This window comes from Prosopis cineraria, unplaced genomic scaffold (genome assembly GCF_029017545.1).
Source record: "Prosopis cineraria cultivar Desert tree isolate PC_DT_omini unplaced genomic scaffold, ASM2901754v1 PC872, whole genome shotgun sequence".
NCBI classification, from domain to species: domain Eukaryota; kingdom Viridiplantae; phylum Streptophyta; class Magnoliopsida; order Fabales; family Fabaceae; genus Prosopis; species Prosopis cineraria.
In genome coordinates this window covers 16,361-40,173 of record NW_026556197.1, presented here as the reverse complement: position 1 = coordinate 40,173, position 23,813 = coordinate 16,361, and the positions used below count along the sequence as shown (strand labels likewise).

Below are 23,813 nucleotides of genomic sequence, written 5' to 3'. Positions count from 1 at the left end.
CCATCACGTATAATACTACAATATTTCCGGAAAATAATAATAATTTCGGCCTTTTTGCTATTTCAACGCACTAACCAATCCTTTCCTAATATTGTATTAAAAAAAAAAATATCAACCCAAATTATAAGTATTTCTACCTCTACTAAGTGAATTTTTATTCCTTCCAAAGAAATATAGGCCATGGCTTTCTTGGCCTAGTTTTACTCGATTATGAATAAAAGTCTCTTTCTTTACCCCATTTGCCTTGTAATTGATTTAAGAAATTCATTAAAAAATTAGGAATGTGAATACATTTTATGTAATGTGATTTTTTCGAAGATGAATCCTACTAAATTATCATGTAGTAGAAAGAAAAGAAAGAAATTCATAAAAAAAATTAAGAATGTGAATAAATTCTTTACCATTACATCTTAAACTCCCAAACCCAACTCATTGATCTTGGTTGGTGAAAACATGACAAATAACAAAAATCTGTAACTCAACAGCCCTTGATTGGCCTTTTTTAAAAATTACATCATATTTTTTATATAAAAAAAAAAACTAAATGAGATATAACTAAAGAATTTTTTGGTGTTGTATCCCATGGATAGCTTATATATCATCATTATTAAGTAGGGCGCTTCTAATCTTCAACATTTCATCCTATGCCCGTTTCTTGCTGTGATCACCCGTTCTTTACAAACAATTCTCTCTCAGTGTGTGGATAAAGATTCAATCTTAAATTCAATCAGTTCCTCAAATCCCTGCAGAAAAGCAGCTCAGCAATGGCCCTCCACAGTCCACTTTTTTTATGTTTCTTCGAGCCACTTGTTCAGTTTATTATGATGACAGCTTGTTGACATTGTCTCACTTATTCATGCAATAAGTCATTTCTCTTTCATGGAATGGACCAATCTCTCTCTACCATGCAGCACTTCAGTTTTGGAAAGTTTTTACCTTAAGACTCTATAGGATATAAAACTAAATTCATGAAAAGATCAGTTGCAATTTCAATACTTTTACTTCAGGAGACATGACATGAGTGATAATGTGAAAAAAACTTGCCCCACATTAGCACACAAGTAGGACTTTTCTTTTTAATCTTTCCACCATAACAAAGAACACCTTTAACCTTTACCTCTCACTGCAGAAAAATGTTCATTGCTTTCTATCAATTTGCAAGCATGATCTGGAAGAGTCTTCTCCTATTACTCCGGTGAAGCTATTCATATCTTTTGTCCGAAACTTTCTTCACAGGGCTTTCCAATCTGATCGTCTAATATTTCCTTTTCCATTCTAACTCTGCTTCCTATGTTCACTCTGTTTTCTTCAAGAGCTAGTGAATTACCATCAGATATCAAATAGCTTTTATCCCAAGGATTAGATTTAGACTCGTAAAAAAATTTCGTCGTATTTAAAAAAAAAAAAGAAGCTAAATGAGATATACATACTAGGAGCTTCAAATCTTCAACTTTTCCCTCATATCTATTTTTGCTTCAAATCTTCAATTTTTATAATAATTTTCAATTCAGCACAGGTGGAGTAGTTGAGAATGAAGAGCTTTTCTGGTGGTTATCAATATCCCAATTAACATTTTGGACAAACTACTCTACCAACAAACTTTCTCTTTCTGAGAGAGATTGCAATAATTACTCCGCCACTCTTGTAAAGTATGGTCTACATTTAAAATATTTATTTAATTTTATTTATAAATATAATGTGATTATTTTAAATAATATCTAAAAGATATGTTTAAATTACCATTCATAAAAAAAATAATATGAAATTACTTTTTAAATTATTATAAAAAATATATTTAAAAATTTTATACACTTTTATTATTTTTACTTTTTTTTACATTGATATTAATAGGGGGTGTTTAATTTGTACTCATTTAGATTGGTTCAATTTCATCCTGATCATATTAAAATGGGTCTTATTGATCTGAAAATAATTTTGACAAGACTTTCCAAAACAAGATAAGAAAGAGGTTTGGAACATGACTCCTCCCAAATATTATATAGATATATATTAGTTTTTATTTTAAAAAATACATTAAATATATTAATTATATTAATATAATTTGTAATTATATTAATTATAATTAATACTTGTTATTCTTATTTAAAACTAAAAGTTTTTTATATTAATAATTTTAATGATATAGAGTAAACAGTATGTGTAGTATTTTTCTTTACAATATTAATTATATTAATATAATTTATTATTATGTTTACCATTTAATAAATTTTATTTATATTATGTCTCTTGCTTTATTTTAGAAAGAGTCACTAGCTTAACATGTTTCAATTAAAGAAAAAGAACAATAATTTAATATTATGTTAGATTTGTTTATTGTTGTTGTTCTTATAGCCTATAGATCATAACTTATGTCTTATGTATACCTGACTCTAAGTTGTATGTTTATAATTGTGATTGATGTAATTTAATAATTATTGTATTTATATATTGTGTTGTTTTGGTTTTAAATTAATAAGTTATGTGATTTAAAATTTTAATTAATGAATGTTATTATCTAAATTTTTTTCAATACCTATATTATCCCATTTATTGAGGTAGTGAGACTTTTTGATTTCATCTCAATCTTATTTAATTTTTAATGAGACGGGATAACTTTTAAAATTGGATAGAAAATGAGACAAAAAATTTAATCTCGATAATATTTTGGGACAAAACATTGGATAGAAATGCCTTGATTTTGTCCCGTTTGTGAGCATTTTAAAATATTAATGAGATTGGTAAAAAAAAAAATTTAAATAAATGCATGTAAACATTTAACCACTAGTTGGTCATATTCAGTAACTAGATTTAATGATACATCAGCTAATTAGTTTTCAGATCGAATCAATCACTCCCAAATTCACACAGAGAAGCAGCTCAAGCATGGCCCTGGACAGTCGACCTTTTTTTCCCCTGCTCTAGCCAATGTCAATTGGTCAATGATGACAGCTTATAGACTGTGTCCCACTTATTCATGAAATGATCTCTTTCATGGAATCGCGCAAGAACCAAACAGCACAAGGACAAATCTCTCCCTGCCATTCGGCATTATGGTTTTGAAAATTTTTTACTTGAACCTTATAAGATAATACACTAAATAAAAAATATAAATTAAAATTCATCAAAACGATCAAAGTTACAAAGTTGTTAAGGTTATGATTTTGATTACAATACGGTTACTACATTATGTTAATATTATTACTTTTCGTGACATGAGTGATGATAATGTGAAAAACCTAATGACTTTTTTTTAATTGTTAGTAAATTTTATAATAATTAATTTTTTTATATAAAACTTTAATATAATTTTTTAAAAAACTTAAGCCTCACAGTGGCACATTGGTAGATTTTTTTCCCCCTTTTCACTAGTTCAGAAAATAAGTTCAGTGCTTTCTGTCCTAGTGTCCTATGACGGGGTAGGCACTGTAGTGCTCAGCGACAAAACACTGGTGTTTGGCAGTGTTTTTTTTTATTTTTTTAAATTATAAACTCATTATAATAATAATAAATAAATAATATGAAATTATTATTTTAATATTTAATAAATAAATAAATTTTAAGATGTTAAAATTGAACCTATGTACTGTGACTTATTAAAATTTGACTTAAACAATTTATATATAAATTTTAATTTAAACGATTGAGGATTGTATTAAAAAAATTAAAAATAAAATAAAAAATATTTTATTTTTTATTTTATTAATTTTATACAGTTGTTTATCTATGAAAAATTATATTATTCAAAGTATGATTGAGTATTAAATATAAATATTTTTTTTTATAATAATTTAAATATTGATTTGTTACAATACAAGAAACTAACTCATTTTGCTAAATTTAACCTCAATTTTAAACTCTTTAAATTATGTTCTTTATTTTTTTAATATAATTCTAAATTGTTTAAATTAAAATTTTATTTGAACTACTCTGATTTAATTTTAATATTTTAATATTTATTTGTTTGTTAAATATTTAAATAATATTTTTATAATATTCATTCATTTATTATTATAATGAGTTTGTGATTTAAAAAAAAAAAACAAACACTGCCAAACGGCAGTGCAATTCCCTCCTATATAGCTCAGAAAATATCCGAACTACCGATTAGCAGACATTATAAGAAGAATCTCCTCCTATTACTCCGGTGAAGCTATTTGTATAAGAAATCTTCATTTCAGAAACTTTCTTGACAGGGCTTTCCAGTGTGATCATCCAATACTTACTTTTCCATTCTAACTCTAATTACTGTGCTCTCTCTGTTTTTCTGCAAGTTCCAGTGAATTATTATCAGATATCAAATAGCTTGAGTTGCTTAGAAAGGCCAAAAATGAAGTTTGGGAAAGAATTTGAAGCACAAATGGTGCCAGAATGGAAGGAAGCATACATGGATTACACTTACCTGAAGACCCTTTTGAAAGATGTCCAGCTCTACAAGCAGAGAAGCCAGCCACCTGCAACTCCAGGAGGCCTAAAGAGAAATCTTACACTCTACAGGGCTTTCAGTGGTCTCATTCAGAGACAAACCCACCATTCCATTGATCCCCATGTACAAGATATTGAGAGCCAACCCATAATGGTGAGCTCCGTGCAACAAGATGGATCGGTGAGCTATCAAACTACTTTTTTGCTGTCTGCGGAAGAAGGTGGAGAATTTGAGATGATATACTTTAAGAGGCTGGATGATGAGTTTAACAAAGTGGACAAGTTTTATAGGTCTAAAGTGGAGGAAGTGATGAAGGAAGCTGCTATGCTGAATAAGCAAATGGAAGCTTTGATTGCTTTCCGGATAAAGGTTGAGAAACCCTCTCCATGGTTCAATAGCTCTGTGGAGATGACACGTCTTGCTTCAGATGTTGCAACTTCAGCAGCTACATTATCACCTTCTACACCCAGAGGGGCCAAATTGCACGGTAAGCTTTTTCACGTCTTGGTATCACCGTAACTTGCTGTCAATCCTTCTATGTTGTCAAGTATTTTATAGCCTGCAGATGCATTGAATTCATAAAAATCAGCAACATGCTAGCTAAAAATGTTTCAATATTGGATTAGTAGATACTAGCTCAAAGTTTATTGGTCTGATTATAGTAAATCCACTATAATTAAATTAATATAAGATTAGATTTATACAAGAAAATAGGGAAAACATAACTTAGTGGTCTCTGTTTTTTTTTTTGGGTGTTTTTGGTTTCTCTACTTTTATTTTTCATTGTTGTAAGTTCCTCCATGAAAGTTTATTTAACCGATTTTATCCTTTTCAACTTCCTAAACAGGAAGAGTTTCCATGGCCATGGAGACGATCAGTGAGGACAGCATCCGTAATGGTCAATCAGATGGCTCCAGTGAGAACAAAGAGAATGAAATTCAATTTAATGGCCAAAAGTCTCAAACGGATAAGGAAAAAGATAACAGTAATACCAAACCAGCTTCTTTGGAAGTCCTCGATCGTGTACGACTGAACAACACCCCTGAGACTCCTTGCTCAACCATAAAAAGCTTCCTCAATTACTCTACACAAACAGAACTACAATTTAACAGAAAGAATTTGAAGAAAGTTGAGGAACAACTCAAACAAGCTTTCATTGAATTCTACCAAAAGCTTCGACTTCTAAAGAACTACAGGTTATACACATGCATTTTGTTTTAACTTCATCATCTAGTTTCCTTCATATTTCTTCTTAACTTGTGTGCTTGTTATTAAAGCAGCTTTCTAAACGCGTTGGCATTTTCAAAGATAATGAAGAAATACGATAGGGTAATCCACACCTTTCTAAAACTACAAGCAGAAGACAACCTAGGAAATTTAATTAGCCCCTCAAGTTCTTTCACTATACACTGCAGATTACATCAAGAAGCGCAGCAAAAACATACCTGAAAATGGTTGACAATTCCTACCTTGGCAGCTCTGACGAGGTTGGGCTTTTATAAGGAAAGAAAATCATAAAACTCAGCACCATCATATTTCCCTGCATGTCAACATCAATTAGTAAACACCTAACATCCTTATGAGTTATGATAGCTCAGCTTTCCTAAACAGGTCACAAGGCTTATAGAGAGGGTGGAAAACACATTCACTAAGCACTTCTCTAACTCCAATCGTAATAATGGATTGAATCTCCTTAGACCAAAACCAACTAGAGCAAGACACAGAATAACATTTTCCACAGGTAAGAACCAAGATTCCCTATGGTTCAAAAATTTACAGCACAAGTACGTAGTCTTTGATTTCTTTCCCCAAACATTTTCTTCTGTTCAAAATTGCAGGTTTTTTGGCTGGCTGCACAGCAGCACTAGTTTTAGCACTTACTCTGATCATCCGTGCCCGCAAGATTATGAATCACCCAGGGAGTACTCAGTACATGCAAACCATGTTTCCTCTTTATAGGTAGCCTTAGTTCTCAAAATATAATTTGTAGATTTTTTATTTCAAAAGCTTATAACTTAATCCAATGAACAAAAGCTTACACGTATGCTTTACCATGTAAAAAAATTTCCTGCAGTTTGTTTGGGTTCATAGTTCTACACATGTTTATGTATGCTGCCAATGTATACTTCTGGAGGCGATATAGAGTGAATCAGTCCTTTATTTTTGGTTTCAAGCAAGGATCTGAGTTAAGCTACCTTGATGTTCTCCTCCTAGCTTTTGTCCTTGCAGCATTGACACTAGCCAGTGTGCTTGCGAACCTCGACATGGAGATGGATCCAAGCACAAAAGATTACGAAGTCTTCACTGAACTTATTCCTCTGATCTTGGTTCTTGTAAGACAAGCATACTTTCACTGAATTCATTGGATCTTCATTTAGTTTATAAACTTACATTATGAGTTCATTTCTTCCTCTGCAGTTTGTGATTGTCATTTTATCATGCCCATTCAACATCATGTATCGTTCAAGCCGGCTTTTCTTTCTCACATGCCTGTTCCACTGCATCTGTGCTCCTCTCTACAAGGTAATATGGTGGAACACTAAATTACCAAATGCTCCTCCTAACTGAATTCTATTCTTCGCTGGAAATCCAATCTATGCCATTTCCAATATTCCTTAGGTCACGCTTCCAGATTTCTTTTTGGCGGATCAATTTACAAGCCAGGTTCGTTAGAAACAAAAATGATATCATAGTGCCCTAGCACTTCACATATCCCATCTCATTCATTTTTATGCACCCAGGTTCAAGCACTAAGAAGTTTAGAGTTCTACATTTGCTACTACGGTTGGGGAGATTTCAAGCACAGACAAAACACTTGCAACTCAAGTAGCATATTCAAAGCATTTTCCTTCATTGTTGCTGTGATTCCATACTGGTGTCGTTGTATTCAGGTACCGACTCTGTTGTCCGAAAGACACTTATAAGAAAAAAGCCTTGTACCTATACTGAACAGACAGAATGCAACACATCAAATCACAACCAAATTCCTTGAAGTTAGTTGTGTCGCAATGCCAATATTTTTGCTTACTAGCTCCCAAATGATCTTCCTACTTCTCCAATTAGTGCCTGAGGCGATTGTTTGAAGAGAAAGACGCCATGCAAGGATATAATGCTGGGAAATACTTCCTCACAATAGCAGCTGTTTGCCTCAGAACAGCATACAGCCTTGATAATGGGATGACTTGGAACGTGCTTGCTTGGGTGTTCTCAATATGTGCAGCAATCGTTTCTACATATTGGGACCTTGTCATAGATTGGGGCCTCCTTCAAAAGAATTCCAAGAATCGCTGGTTAAGAGACAAACTCATAATACCTCATAAAAGCATATATTTCACAGCCATGGTATAAAAATTAACTTGGAAATCTTCAAGCCGAATTTGAAATAATTTTTATCTTCTTTAGGCATTGTATATTTTAGGAATTGCTGACAAATTCTAGCATTGCAGGTGCTGAATATCTTGCTGAGATTTGCGTGGTTGCAGACAGTATTGGATTTCGAGGTTGACTTCCTGCATAAACAAGCAATGATTAGCATTATAGCGAGTCTAGAGATCATACGTCGGGGCGTATGGAACTTCTTCAGGTAAGAAAGAGAATAAAATTTTAGGTGAATCATCATTTTTTTTTGGGAAGTTAAAATGACCAAGCAGTGAGTGGCTGCAATTCAAAATTTCAGGGTGGAGAATGAGCATTTGAACAATGTGGGCAAGTTCAGAGCATTCAAGTCGGTGCCCCTACCTTTCAACTACGACGAAGCTGAAGACAAGGATGACTGATTATCAAACGCAGAAATCTATAGAAAATGATTAAAATGAATAAAACAAATTTGTACCGAAAGAAATGGCTATAAATACTGAGCAGGTTGAGCTCTTGCAAATTTCATATGAAATATTTTAAGATTTTCATTTGAAATAATTGCTTTGGTCAATAATAAATTGAATCAGATTTTGCACGTGTACGAAGTACGTGATGCTTCCTAATTGATAGAGTAGTTAAGTAATTTATTCTAACTAACCATAATTAGTTAAGTAATCATTCTTAGTTATGTAATCATTGAGCACGTGACTATTATATACTCTATACTCTTAACAATCAATGAGATATCAGAACATTCATCAAATCTCTCTCTCTCCTCTCTTTTCCTTTATGGTATCAGGGCATCTCTAATTCGTGACCATGACTTCCGCCTCTGTACGCTCCACACAAGGACATTGTAACGCTCTCTCATTTGGTCTCAATAAAACTTGATGAGACTAATTATCTCATCTGGAAGCATCAAGTCCTCTCCGCTATTCATGGTCATGATCTGCAATGCTTCATTGAGAGATCTGAGAAACCCCCTGCAAAATACATTGCAAGTTAGGACTCTAAAGATGGATTCAAACTGAATCTTGCCTATTTTGATTGGCAATGGCAAGATCAACTTCTTGCCTCCTAGATGTCTTGCTTGATGTTTGATGGACTACTTATGAGAGTTGTTGGTTGTGAGACTTCCCTCCAAATTTAGGAGAAGATCTTCACAAACCAAAGCAAAGGTTTGACAGCTGAAAACTCAACTGAAGAACACCAAAAAAGGCAATCTAACTGCCAATGAGTATTTGTTAAAGATTAAAGGAATTGTTGATTCCTTGGTTGCAATCGATAATCCAATCTCTGAAGCTGATCATCTAGAGTTTATTTTTGAAGGCCTTACTAAGGAGTATGATCTGTTTATTATGGCGGTTACAACTCTTCCTTATCCATCACCATTGATGAGATTGAATCACTTCTTCTGGCTCAAGAAGCACGAATTGACAAACATCTGAAAGTTGCTGTTGCCACTGCAAACCTTGTTCAGACTAAGTTTTTCTAATTGAGGTAGTGGTCGATCTCATAGTGGTCATGATAATTGTGGTTATGGTAGTCGTTTGACTTTTGGTCAATCAAGCTTTAGAACTGATAATAATCAATCTCGTTTCTTTTAACCTTGTCAAATTTGTGAGAAGAAAGGCCATCTTGCTTGTGATTGTTGGTACTGTTTTGATGAGGCTTTTCGAGGCCTCTCTCTCAGTGATAAGAACTCCAAGGAGAAACATAATGTGTTGGTTGCAACTGCTGAGTATGTTACTAATCCTGACTGGTACCTTGACTCAGGTGCTACCAGCCATGTTACCAACAATGATCTGAATATTATTGCGAAGACAGGTGATCATTTTGTTGATTAAATATTTGTTAGTGATGGTAAAGGTTTGAAAGTACATTGCACTGGCAATTCTAATTCTATTTTACCTTCCTGTCAATATACTCTTAAACTCAAGGATATCCTTCATGTCCCTGATATAACCAGAAATCTTCTTAGCATTCCTTAACTTTATCTTGACAATGATATTCTAATTGCCTTCTTTTCTAATGTTTATGTGATCAAGGATTTACAAACTAACTAGACCATCTATAAAGGTTGTTTCAAGAAGCATTGTCCTAATTTGTATGGTGTTCCTTTATGCATTCCAAGTTCTTTGTCTTAGTTTTAGCGTCAATAGTCTCAGTCTACACACAAATTTGCTTATGTTACTACTAGTTCTAACTCTCATTCTGTTCCCAATACTGATACTCATTTCACTAGTTTTCATCTTTGGTATAATAAGTTAGGTCATCCAGCGTCACTATTGTTACTCAAGTTCTCAAAACATGTAATCTTTCCTACAATAATAAAACCTCTGTTTCAGATTTTTGTAATTCTTGTTGTTTGGCTAAAGCTCATAAACTTTCCTTTTCTGTGTCTACTTATACTTACACTAAACCTTTGGAACTTATTCATACTGATATCTGGGGGCTTACTCCTTCCACATCTCTCGATGGCTATGTGTACTACATTCATTTCACTGATGCTCATATATGGTATACCTAGTTCTATCCAATGTGTGTGAAGTTTGAGGCTTATTGCATTTTTCTAGAATTTAAAACTATGGTTGAACTACAACTTAGTTCTAAAATTCTTGTTGTTCAATCTGATGTTGGCGCTGAATATATGAAAATTGGCAAATTTCTCAAAGAGCATGGCCTTCATCATTGCATCAGTTGTCCTCATACCCATGAGCAAAATGGTTTGGCAAAAAGGAAACATCGCATTATCACTGAAATTGGTCTTACCTTATTGGCCACTACCTCTCTTCCTTTGACTATTTGGGTTGAAGCATTTAGTATAGCTGTTTACCTTTCAAATCGCCTTCCTACCAAATTACATAATGGAGTCTCTCCCTACCAAATGCTATATAATAAGCCACCCAGCTATTTGCATCTCAAGACCTTTGATTACTTTTGTTTTCCTTTACTCGTCCTTACAATAGGTTTAAAATGGAGTACAAGTCTAAACCTTATATCTTTCTTGGATACAGCTTTTCTCATAAAGGTTATAAATGTTAGGATCCCCATGATCGGGTTTACATTTCAAGAGATGTGCTCTTTAATGAACATGAGTTTCCATATCATGCCCTCACTTCCACTCCTCCAACTTCTTCTTCTTCTTTGAGTCTGTCCTCTTCTTTGTCTATCTTTGTTTCCCCTTCTACCCAGTGCAATGCTACTCCCATTCCTTTAACTACTTCTCTTGAGTTATGCAAATTGTCTTGATATGTCTTTGTCTTCTCCTACTTCTGGTGGATCTTCCTTTTTGGCAATAGCCATGACTTCTTCTGTTGATGCTTCTTCTTTCCCTTTTTCTGGTGTGAATGGGAATGTACCTAAGTCTACTACTGTACCTATTGATCATTCTACTCGCATGGTCACTATATCTATGAATGGCATTTTCAAGCCTAAAGTCTATTCTATTGATGTTGAACCCACAACAATCTCTGTAGCTCTAGCATCATATGTCTGGAAGAAGGCCATGGATGAAGAGTACGAGGCCCTTATAAGAAATAAGACTTGGTACCTTGTCTCCCTTCTATCTAATCGACGTGCTATAAGGTGCAAGTAGATTTGGAAGAGGACAATTAATCCAGATGGTAGCACAACAAAGTATAAAGCAAGGTTAGTGGCAAAGTGATTTCATCATAAAGAAGGATTTGATTTTAATGAGACCTTTAGCCCTATGGTCAAGCCTATTACTATTAAAGCTGTTTTATCTATTGCTATTTCTCAAAGGTAGTTCCTACGACAAATTGATGTCAATAATGCATTCTTAAATGGTGCATTACATGAAGAAGTTTATATGATGTAGCCTCCAGGTTATGAATACAGTGATAAAGGTCTGGTGTGTAAACTTGATAAAGCATTATATGGTCCGAAACAGGCACTATGTGCATGGTTTGAGAGATTGGCTAGTACACTCTCTAAATTTGGTTTTTCTAGTAACAAGTATGATTAGCCTCTCTTTATTTGAGTTGATGGTTCTCATGTTTTGTATGTTTTAGCATATGTTGATGATATTATCATCATAAGCAGCTCCTCTACTCAAATTTTTACATTAGTCTCTACACTTAATCATGAGTTTTTACTCAAAGATCTTGGTGAATTTAATTACCTTTTGGGATTGAAGTTACTTGGTTAAAAACTAGTTCTGTTGTTTTGTCATAGGCCAAGTATATTAAAGATATTCTCAATCGTGCAGGGATGTCTAATGCCAAATCTGTGCCTACACCCATGATATCTGGTGTAAAGTTATTTAAAGAAGGATCTGCTATTTTTGGTAATCCGGCTTTATATAGATTTGTTGTGGGTGTACTTCAGTATGCTACCATTAGTTGCCCATAAATTAGTTTTTCTATTAATAAGGTGTGTCAATTTATGGCCGCTCCTTTTCAAGTGCACTAGAAGGCAGTCAAGCATATACTACGGTATCTTGTTGGAACAGTATCTCATAGTTTATATTTTCAACCATCCATACATGGTTTAGTCGTTGCTTATTGTGATGCTGATTGGGCGGCTGACTGTAATGATAGAAAAAGCACTATGGGTTATTGCATTTATTTTGCTACGAATCTAGTTTCTTGGTCTTCCAAGAAATAGGCCACAATGGCTCTATCAAGCACTGAAGTCGAGTATAAGAGCATGGCATCTTCTGTTGTAGAAGTTATTTGGCTTAAATCACTGTTGAATGAAGTTCAGGTACATCTTGTACGTGCTCCTCAGATATTGTGTGACAATCAAGGTGCAATGTTGTTGATTGCCAATCCCATTCTTCATGCTAGAACCAAACATTTGGAGATTAACTTGTACTTTGTTCGAGAATGAGCAATACATAAGGAGATTCAAGTTCATCATATTCCAGCATCTAGTCAAATTGTTGATGGATTAACTAAACTAGTTTCTAGTGCAATGTTCTCAGATTTCAAGACAAACTTAAGAGTGAAAAAGTACCTTCAATTGAGGGGGCATGATAGAGTAGTTAAGTAATCTGTTGTAACTAACCATAGTTAGTTAAGTTAAGTAATTATTCTAAGTTGTATAATCACTGAGCACGTGACTCTATTATATACTCTGTACTCTTAATAATCAATAAGATATCAAAACATTCATCAAATCAATCTCTCTCCTCTCTTTTCCTTTAGTAATCATTAAAAATTAAAATAAGTAAATGTTAATATATATTGTGCAATGTACAAATGAGATTAATTTGATAACATGGATATATGAATTTGCATATTTGGTATATAATATATTGTGTCGCACTGCCATCCCTTCTTTCCTCCTCCACTAGTTGATGTAGCAAAATGGTTATTGTTTTTTAGTGCGAGGAAGGACGCCGTCGACAGCTTCTATGCTCATACAATTGTGAGCAGACTTTAACCTACACAATCTTCGATGGCTTTCTCTTTCAAATTCAAGTTTTGTTGTTTATCATGAGTTTTGTGATGGTTGGTCAGCTGAAGAAATACATTGACGCTTGGCTCTTTTGGCGTAGCCAGAATTGTTAGTTTTTTTTTTGCCTTTAAAAGTTTTTTGTCTAGCAAATTTTTGATTTTTCTGGGTTTAGTTTTTCTATTTGTTTAGTTGCTGTAGATTCAATTCAATATTACTAATTCACAGAACCAGCCGTTCGCTATGCCCAAAGAATATTTAGGTTGTACTCTCTCATCTTTTCGTTTTTATTTATAAGATAAACTATCAATTGTTATTTATTTTTTTATATAAACAAAATCACTTATATTAATAAATATTTATTACACATTTCTTAAACCACCTCTTATAATTTACATTAATGAAAAATAATTAATACACGCTTATGTTAATTAAAATATGACATTTTAGTCTAATTTTTTTATTTTCAGACATACTCCTCCGATCTTGTATAATAATCACCTTCTAAAAGTATAATTTGATTCACTTTATAAGTTACTAGTTGATGAGATTGTTTTATTTCAAATTAAAATTCTTAAACTACCATTAAAAAGTAAGAAAGAGAAAGCCAGAAAAAATATTATAATATTATTTATTTACTTTTTGTTTTTAACTTGAGGGTTAGATTTAAAATTTCATTTATTTTTATTTTTTCTATTTTTATTGTATTAATATTGATGAAATTAATAAAAATAACTTATAAATAGAACCTGAGAGATTAACTTTTATGATTAATTAACTTTCTTAAATTGTGTGATACGTTTTTTCTTTTATATATTAAAATGGAGGAAGTATTTAGATAAGAGGATTGGGGTTAAAAATTTAAATTTAAAATCTTATTTTTAAAATTTTACATTTAAAATTCATATATTTTAAATTTTTTACTTAGATAATATAAAAAAATTTAAATTATAATATTAAAATATTTTATTTAAATCTTAAATAAAACTTTAAATTTTAAATTTCATGTCAGAATTTGATAGTTCAGATGAAGTTGGCAGTTCGGTCTTTGATTGATTCCAGCTGTGCAAACCCCGATGACGTCAGTAGTCCAGTATCGATCAGGCAGCAATCCAATCCTAGTCGGCATCGGGGATCCTAAGCATGTAGTTTAGGCACCGAAAAAACCTTCCCCCTAAGCTCAACGACGAGATTTTTCTTGCGTCCCAGTCCCAATTGCAGTCGACGAGGTGGTAGTGGTAGTGGTAGTGCTTGAAGAGGTTTTGAACCAACCTACATGAGAAGTGCTCCAAATAGTGGGCGTTTCGATCTTGATGATTTCATAGTTCGAATCTCATCTGTTCGAATCACCAGAAAAATTTACGGAAGAATCCCACCTCTTCGATCCACCGGAAAAGGGATCTTCGATGGTGTTGCCCTAATTGCCCTCTGTTGCAGAAACCTTGCTAAAATCATTTCTTGTTTCTGGTGAACAAAGATCACAGAAGCATTCTTGTATGCGCATGGAGATTTTGGACCTGGGTGCTTTTGACTTCAATGGCGTCTGGTCCTTGACTGCATTTTCCAATCCACAAGGGCTATCGTCTTTGATGGAGGAAATTTAAAAGAGGTGAATAAATTTAAAAGAAACCTAATTAAAAGTAGAAGGAAATTATAAGGATTAGGAAAATGGTTTTCCGTCCCAATTTCATGTTAATTATTTTAATTTTTTTTTTAAAATTGCTAAGCTCAAATGGGTATTATTTCTAGAGCTGATAATTTAGGTTAAATCTTTGTAAAAAATATTAACATTGAACTTGACTATATGAACTTTTTAAAGATGATAGGAAGCTTTAAACTCAATTCGAATAAGACTGGCCGAATTGAGCCTAGCCATTAAAATTTTCAACTTTATATTTATATAGAGTTAGTAATTTTAACCAAATACGACGGGTTAATCCAAATCCGGCAAAAAAAAGTTAGAATTGAGTTTGGTTATATAAGCTTTTTTTAAGAGGTAAGATAATTTAAACTCAATTTAAATAAGTTTTAGCCTGAATTAAGCCTAACTTCATGAGTTATCAGATCTAATTATTTCTAATATTCTCAAGTTCAACGTCTCTTTTCCTTTGATTTGCAATGATCAACTTCTCTAGTTGGCCGGTGGTTTAGTTGCTTTATTTTTTAAATTCCAATGGAAGGTCATGGGCCATTTGTTATTTAATCTGTCCAACAAGAAATCCAAGAACAAGCAGCACGGATTCTCTTTGTGAGAGAATTCTTGTCCTCAATCCTCATCTTGCCCTCATAAGGGGCAGGGTTACACACACACACACACACACACACACACACACAGTCTTTATAAGTGCGGGATCAGGACTCTCTTACCTAGAGAGGGTCCAAGTCCTCCAAGAACCTAATCTTATTAAGAGGGTCAATCGAATTTTTACTGTGTTGATTCTCTAAAGGAGCATGACATTAATTTTTTTGCCCTATAAGCTTTTATAATCTGATTTATAAGATGATTACAAAGGTTATAGCTAACTGTATCAAGCAATTTCTTTCGTGAATTATTTCCCGGGAGCAATGTAATTTTGTTCTAGCTGTTAGACTCAGTTTAGATAATATTTTTCTAGTTTAAGAGTTGTTAACTCTGTGCAGAATATGAAAGGGAAGAAGGGTTTATTATGACTATCAAAATTGATCTTAAAAAATAATATGATAGATTGAGATAGATGTTTGTCATTGACTGCTTAAAAGAACTGAAATTTCCTCAAAACTTAGCGAATGTCATTGAACAGTATATTTCTACTCCATCTTTGTAGATTCTCTGTAATGGCAATACAACTTATAAGTTCGAACCATCTAGACATGTGAGATAAGTAGATCCCCTCTCTCCTTATTTATTTGTTATTTATATGAAGAAATTGTTCGATCTACTCCCATTTGAAAATGAGGATATATAGAAATTGGAAGGCTATTCGCTTGCATAAGTACGACCTTCTTATTTCCTATTTAATTTTTTTGTAAATTATTAAAAATTGTCTTGATAGATTTTATGCAGTCTCTAGTCAACGTCTTAGTAGTTACAAAACCTGGGTGTTCTTTCCTGCAAACATAAGCCATAATATATGTTCTCAATTTTTGTGAGGCATTGGGTATGTAGAGCTGTTGATCTTGGTAAATATTTGGGTGTAGCCTTACACCACTTGCAAGTCCCGAAAACTACGTATAAGTTTGGTAGACTAGGTGCCATTGAGGTTGAATAGTTGGAAGCTTGCCCTCGTTCCAAAGCTGGTCATAATGCATTAATTAAATGTGTAGTTTCACTGTTACAAAAAACTCTCCTACCATTTTTTTTTTATGCCTTTCCACGTTGGAGAATATAATATTGGGGGAATTGAAAAATTAACTTATCTACATCACTTTTAATAGCGTGTAGATATGAACTTTGGATGCGAACTTCAGACAAGGTGAGGAAGATATGAAGGCAAAAGAAGGAGCAATGGCGGAGGGAGGAGAAAGAAGAGCTTCAATGGTGTGATGAAAAGAACGTCTCAACTTCGGGAGGATTGGTGGCGGCAGGCGAACTTGACGAGTTGTATGGACAGACTCGCAACCGGTCGACTCAATAACGATGGCAAAGCTTTGGTGCAAGACGGCGGCGATAGGTTTAAAGCGATATAGAAGGAAAAGGGAGAAGATATCGCGAGGGGCCGGAGGAGGGTCACATGGGTTTGGAATGAAGCTCCTCACAATGGGTCAAGCAAAGGAGACTATGCTCTGGAAAACTTAAACTAGGAATCAGAGAAATCACGTTGCTCTCTGCAAAACCATCAACATGGATTCTTAAACTTAAATAAAAAAAATTAAATGTTTTAAATTGATCATGTCACCCTCTTTAAAAGCAACATGACTTGTATTATTTAGTTCATTTATTTTGAAAGCGACGTAATTTCTCTAGTTTTTAAGTCAATATTTTTTTTTAAAAAAATGACATTGATAGGCATGCTTATTTAATGATTAATTATAAAAATACCACTGGCTATATTTTTTTACCTCACTTTTGTTTATATATAAAAAATTGACATAAATTGATGCGGAAAAAACTATGCTCTCTCGCAGTGTTTCTACCGCTTCTTCATATGCCATAGAAACTTCTTTACTTATAGCTAGTAGTTGTGATGAATTTGACAGAGCTCAGAGTTTCCTTCAATTAGGGTTGCATGAGGAATTAGATGGGACATAACTTTGCCTAATTCAAAGTCTGATTTTTTTCATGAAAATAATTGAGTTAAATAACTCGTAGTTTGGTCTGGTTTAATAATAACCTAAATATTAACAAGACTGGATTTAGTTTATAGGACTGAAAAACTGGTCTTATTAGTCCAGTACTCATTTAGTTTTTTTTTCGTTTTTTTTATGAGTGGCAATAATCCATTTCAACTTAATAAACTCAATTAAGATAATAAAAATACTTATAATTGTAATAAATCTATAATAATTTTCAACAATAATAAAAAAATATTTCAATTATAATCCAAGTGATCTAGATTATTAAATTATTAGTCTGAGTGTGCAACCGTACTAGGAAGCAAACTTATTAAATTATTAATAGTCTTAACTTATTATTATAAATAATTAGTAAACTAATTATAATCATATTAAATAAATTTAATAAGATCATATCAGACTAAGTGGTCCAAATGTTCAACCTCCAGTTCAGTCCAACCTAAAAAAATAGTCTAATTTTTTTATTCTTTTCAATTTTAAAAGATTAGTTTTTAATAGAATGGGATAAAATCAAACTTTTTTGAACCAAACTGAGTTAAATAGGATTGAAAGACCTATGTGCAGCCCTACCTTCGATGATCAACAACGGAGAGGCAAGATACCCATTATCGTTGCAGTGATGATTTAATACCAGCCATTTTATTGACTCAAAAATGTTAAAATCTTACTTTATTAAAATAATTTAAATTATTTAGTTAGATACATCTTTTAAATGTAATTTTTTTATCTCTAATATTTCTTCTACTATTTTACTTTTATTGCCTCAGTTATTTTTGTACTTTATTTTTTAATCTTGTTGGCGTTAGGTTTATATTCAATTTTTTCTTCTTTTTTTTCTCTTTCTTTTTTAATATCTTTTTTTATTTTTCATTCTTTCATTTTTTTCCTTTTTTTACTGGTTTTTAGTCCCTAATTAAATAACTCATAATATCATATTAAACGTGGATAGTCTATTTTACCAAAACAGTTTAAGTTATTTTATTAAACATACTTTAAGCTTTATATATTTTTAACATATCTTCTATATATTTTAGATATAGGACTTCTTTGTATCTCTAATAGAAGAGGCCTTGATGTAGAGTGGAATTAAGTCAACCTGGGAGAAGGTGTGAAACAAGGGACGTCGTTGAAGGTGGCCAATTGCTCAGGGCAACAAGATTTTTTTTTATCCAAATATCATCACGTTATGATGATCAATTTTTTTCACAATCAAATTTCCCAATTGAAATCAAAACACATCATGTAATGCTCCTTGCACGACAACCTTTGAACAAAACTCTATATGGTGTTCGGAAAGCTACATGTAACTTAATGACGCAACATCATTTTTGGGTTAGTGATCAGGCATGTGAGATTAGCTGATGACGAATGCCATACAGTTTAAGAGAGGATTACATCTTTTTGGAGAGTGTGATATGTGTTTTGGGATGAAAGAAGATATTTTGCATGTTAAAATGTCACCGACAATTCTCTCCTTCTCTCTAAAATTTTTTTAGGTTATATTAAAATATTTAGTTTCTAGCATATTTTTGGTTATGGTGGTGAAAGAAGAGAGACCCAGAAAGCTGTGGAGAAAAACTCCGCCGACGTTGAAATAGTATAAATATGCGTGAGTGTCATTCGGGTGTTGTGCAGCGGAGAGAAGAGGGAAATAAAGCAAAGTGAGTGTGTATGACGTGAGTGAGAGAAGAGGAAAAATTGGGTGTAGAAGTCAGAAACGTAATGTGAGAGAGAAAGAGTGAGGGAAAATTATCAGAGAAAATTAAAGAGTTTGTATAAATTATAGTGTGTGTTCGTAATAAAAGTATATTTTTAGTTTAGGCCATCTATTTCTCCATTCTCAAATTCTAACATTTGGTATCAAAGCTAGAACTATTGAGGTGCAGTTGGGATGCTCAAAAGCAGTTAGCAAAGTTTGAGTATTTAAGTGAAAGACTTTGAGCATTTAGATTCTCTTATGCTAATTCACAGTTTAGTATTGTGAAGTAGATTGATTAGAGACCATTAGCATGGTGTAAGTGCAAGCAGTGCATTACCAAGGCCATCATGGCAGACTTGACATTGAATGCTTGTTTAGTGGAGAAGTTAAACAATGAAAATTATTAAGTATGGAGTATAATAGTAGAGCTCTATATTGGAGGTTAGAATCTTTGGAATCTCATTGATAGAGACAACGCTACACCCCCCACAATTTCAAGTGAATTGAAGAAGTAGTAGGTAAGGGTTAAGAAAGCTCTTTTACATGTTGGCTATTACTGTTGAGCCACAATCCATTAGATATGTCAAAGAGGTGAAAACATCAAAGGAAGCATAGGACACATTGACCTCATTATTTGCAAGAGCAAATGGCGCAAAGTTGCAATTATTAGAGAATGAGCTTGCCTCGATTAAATAAATTAAAATGATATGTAGGCAAGTGAGTATTTTTCAAAAGTTAAATTCATTTGCAATGAGATTTCCAAATTAGATATGAGAAATCCTATGATGAATATGTGAATGAGGGGAATTATTATTACGGGATTAAACCTAAAATATCATGGCCTAGTTATGATAGAAAGAGGTTGGAATAAGGAATCAACTTTAGTTAAATTGAAAAGTATCCTAGGTAATCATGAAGCTTTGGATACACAAATGTCCAAAGTTTGAGGAAAAGAGGAAAAAAGAGAGATCAACAAGAGGATTCCAACTTAAAGATGATTGTGAAGCATGAAGATAATAGAAGGTGACAAAATAATTGTGAAGATCGAGACAAACCTAAAAAAAGAAAAAATAGTAAAAAGAAAGGTTAATGATATAATTGTGAGAAGATCGGTCACTTTGCCTGAAATTGTTGGCATAAAAAGGCAAAAGGAAATGTTGTCACCTTTAACAATAAATATGACAACAAGAAAGAATAAGATTTTTAGGCTTCAAGCATTATTGAAGAAGAGATGGCGAGAAAAAATTTCAGTGAAGAAGAGATGGTAGCAATTTGCATCACGAAAGAAGCTAATAAAGTTAAGGAAAAAAACATTAAGAGTTCAATTAAAGAAAATTATGAGGATGAAAATGAAGAAGATGGAGACCAAGATTAATTGTTACCACTGCAAAGATCTATGAAGATATAGAAGTTAGATGCTAATAATGACTTAAGGCACAAGATAAAGTCAACTATATATGAATTTTTTTAAGAAGATAAGATTGACTTTGACAAATTTAAGAGATCATTCGAGAGATTAAAAAAAAAATAAGAGGCAACATAAAAATGATGAAGTTAGAAAATTATTATGAGGAATGTTAAAATATTACCGACCAACTCTTTCCCTCTCTTTAAATTTTTTTTAGGTTATATTAAAAATATCTAGCTTCTAGCATAATCTTGGTTATGGTGGTGAAAGGAAGCTGCGGAGAAAAACTCCACCGACATTGAAGTGGTATAAATATGTGTGAATGTCATTTGGGTGGCGTGTAGCGGAGATGGGAGAGAAAGAAAGCAAAGCGAGCGTGTGTGATGACGTGAGTGAGAAGAGAGGAAAAAGTGGGTGTAAAAGTCAGAAAAGTAAGGTGAGAAAGAAAGAGTGGGGGAAAATTGTGAAGCATTCTTTTAATTTTATTTATAAACCATTTACAACATATTTTATCAAACTATATTTTAAAATTTAATAATTTTTAATTTTATTTTTATTAAATATATATATTTTAATAATATAATTTTTTTAAAATTTAATAAAAGGTAAAAAAATATTTGTGATGAAAATTTAAAGTCATAATTTATAAATAAAATTAAATTTTTTTTTTCTGTAACTTATAAAAAAGATTAGAGAAAATAAAACATAAGAATTTGTATAAATTATAGGGTATGTTTGTAACAAAAAAATATTTTTAATTTAGACCCTCTCTTCCTGCATCCTTAAATCCCAACATTGCATGCATGTTGTCCGTGACTGTGCTACTGTTAAACATGTTTGGAAGAATGTGGTTCCTTCTTCCAAGCATGGGCCGTTCATCCAGATCGACCACTGCTACTAGTCGTCGTTGATCTTTTTGTGGTTATTTTGGAAACGAAGGAATAATGAGGGCGTGCATCAGAATTCAAATGAGGGCTTGTCATCGTCGTGAGCTGTTATTTATTCAGTGATGCGATGGAAGCTATCCGGCTCCAGCTAATCCAATCTGATGACTGCATGCTGATCAGAATCTATTTTGGGAAATATTTTAAGTAAATTTAATGGTTCAATGTGCATGGCAAGTCAAACTGGTGCGTGTTGCTCGATATGCACTTGGTTGGTCAAGGTGTACGCCTGTACGGTTACAACTTCGACTTTTCTTCAGGATATTGGCGGCGCTTGGCAGTTTTTGAGTTGTTTTTTGTCTTCTAATTCCGCTGCGTTATATATATATATTTTTTTTTTCTCATAAAAAATATAAATATTTTTAATAAAATCTCACTGTTTAATAAAATAATTATTTATTTTTAAATGAATTTTATTTTTTTATATTTACTCTTATTAAACACCTTACAATAAATATGAAATCATTCATCAATAAAAATATTTTTTTAAAAAAATTAATAATTATATTTTAAAAGATTAAAAATACTTTATATTTTTAAACATTTAATTTTTTAAAAAATATCTTGAATGATGGGAGTATATATATATATATAAATACTTGACACGATATTATAGATGTTTTACGATGATATTCACGTGTATGCAATTCTAATAATGAACCTGTGTGATTAAGGGATGCTTTTTAATAGTTAACAAAATACTCCCTCGTGCGAAGTTTAAATAAATAATTCTTTTTCTAATTTCATCTATTATTTATTTAATTATTATCATTTAAATTTTAAATAATAATTAGTAATTATTATTATTAATTAATTATAAAAAAGGTAGAATTAGAAAATTATTTTTTTTACAATTTCAAGATTATAACTCGCATTTTTTAATAAATGAGTAGTTAATTAACTTTGTTTTATATTAAGTTAAAATCAACGCGAAATTCCTTTGTAAGCCTATCACACAAATTCACATCATCATTATTCCATCTATTGATGGTGAAATATAATAACAAATAAAGTTCAAGATAATAAAAATGTGCAACATACATGACGTGCAAAAATATTATTATACTAATTAGGTTTTAATTAAATGTTTTCATGTTTGCATTTGAAATTGTATATTATATTAGTTTCTAGTTCACATTATAAACGCGAGATACGACGATATATAGTTAGTTAACAATCAAACATTAATATAGGTTTTAGCAAATCTAATCTAACATTGAAGGCCAACCATATACTTATTAAGATTGACCATGCATGGATGGGAATATTTCAGAAAAACCTATTATTAAGAAATCAAATCTTTAATAATCTAGAAGATACACTTTCAATTCTTAGCTAGAGAGAATTGCCATACCCACGTGGGTAGAAATAATATTGCCATGATAAGACTATAAGAAAGAAGTTGAATGACAAGGATTTATACTATAGTATTCAATTAATAGGTGTGACATAGTTATAGTCCTAGAAAGCTTTCAATAAAATAATAGAACAAAATGTACGAGACTCTTAAAAAAAACAATAAAATTAATGTTAATAATTTGATGTTATTAAAATAATATATATATATATATATATATTTATGCGCAAATGACCTCTCCATTAATTATATATATATATATTTATGCGCAAATGACCTCTCCATTAATTTTCACTCACTTTTTTTTTTTAATAACGAGGCAACAATGGTTGGCTGACTTGGCTCATTTAAAATAATCCAAAAGAAAAATAATTACATTAACAAAAATTTAAATTATTTTAAATTCATTTCATCACATTAACATTTGTGCTAAGGTCTACTGAAATTAATCATTCTGTTCTTTGCATGTGTGAATTGTATTTTGCATAATATACATACATACATATATATAAAATATTTTTAAATCTGACATTATTATGAAATATTATGAATGATTATTAAAGACAATATTTATAAAAATTTATATTTTTCTTTGTCTAAATTATTTTTAAAATCAATTGATTTGCATGACTAATTCATTTCAAGTTAGAACAGTATAATTTTACCGCTTCAATCAAATTGTGCAAAATCTCCAACACAGGTATGTCGAAGTTGGACATATAAACTCTTCGATTTTTTAGCTGTAGACTTTCTTGTTGCCAAAAAAACAAGTTACCAACTTTTCTGCATGACTAATTCAGTTCACATGCATGCCAAGGGCTAGTTTATATTGAGAAGGAGAGGCTAAGAAGCCCACAATCAAAGAACCAAAGTTTGAGGTTTGCCCGAAGATTTGAGGAGTTCAATTCAAGCCATTGCCGACAATTTCCAAT

The 23,813-nt window shown here is 32.0% G+C and overlaps 1 protein-coding gene across 2 annotated transcripts; it reads left to right on the top strand.

Moving 5' to 3' along the window:
- Nucleotides 1-4,126: 4,126 nt before the first annotated feature.
- Nucleotides 4,127-8,348, top strand: LOC129298644 (phosphate transporter PHO1 homolog 3-like). Of its 2 annotated transcripts, XM_054937068.1 has the most exons (13): nt 4,127-4,910; nt 5,271-5,619; nt 5,704-5,752; nt 5,839-5,910; nt 6,035-6,164; nt 6,262-6,382; nt 6,498-6,756; nt 6,842-6,946; nt 7,043-7,087; nt 7,165-7,314; nt 7,487-7,765; nt 7,870-8,006; nt 8,100-8,345. In XM_054937068.1, the coding sequence occupies exons 1-13, from the start codon at nt 4,328-4,330 to the stop codon at nt 8,197-8,199; spliced, it is 2,379 nt and encodes a 792-aa protein (XP_054793043.1). In that variant the 5' UTR covers nt 4,127-4,327; the 3' UTR covers nt 8,200-8,345. The 2 variants fall into 2 exon arrangements, with proteins under 2 accessions (XP_054793043.1, XP_054793044.1); XM_054937069.1 differs by lacking the exon at nt 7,487-7,765 and having other exon boundaries at nt 8,100-8,348.
- The last annotated feature ends 15,465 nt before the right edge of the window (nt 8,349-23,813 follow it).

Coding starts and splice junctions, on each gene's coding strand:
- LOC129298644 (XM_054937068.1), top strand. CDS start 4,328: ATGAAGTTTGGGAAAGAATTTGAAGCACAAATGGTGCCAGAATGGAAG. Junction 5,620..5,703: donor CGACTTCTAAAGAACTACAG/GTTATACACATG, acceptor TTATTAAAGCAG/CTTTCTAAACGCGTTGGCAT. Junction 5,753..5,838: donor TAATGAAGAAATACGATAGG/GTAATCCACACC, acceptor TATACACTGCAG/ATTACATCAAGAAGCGCAGC.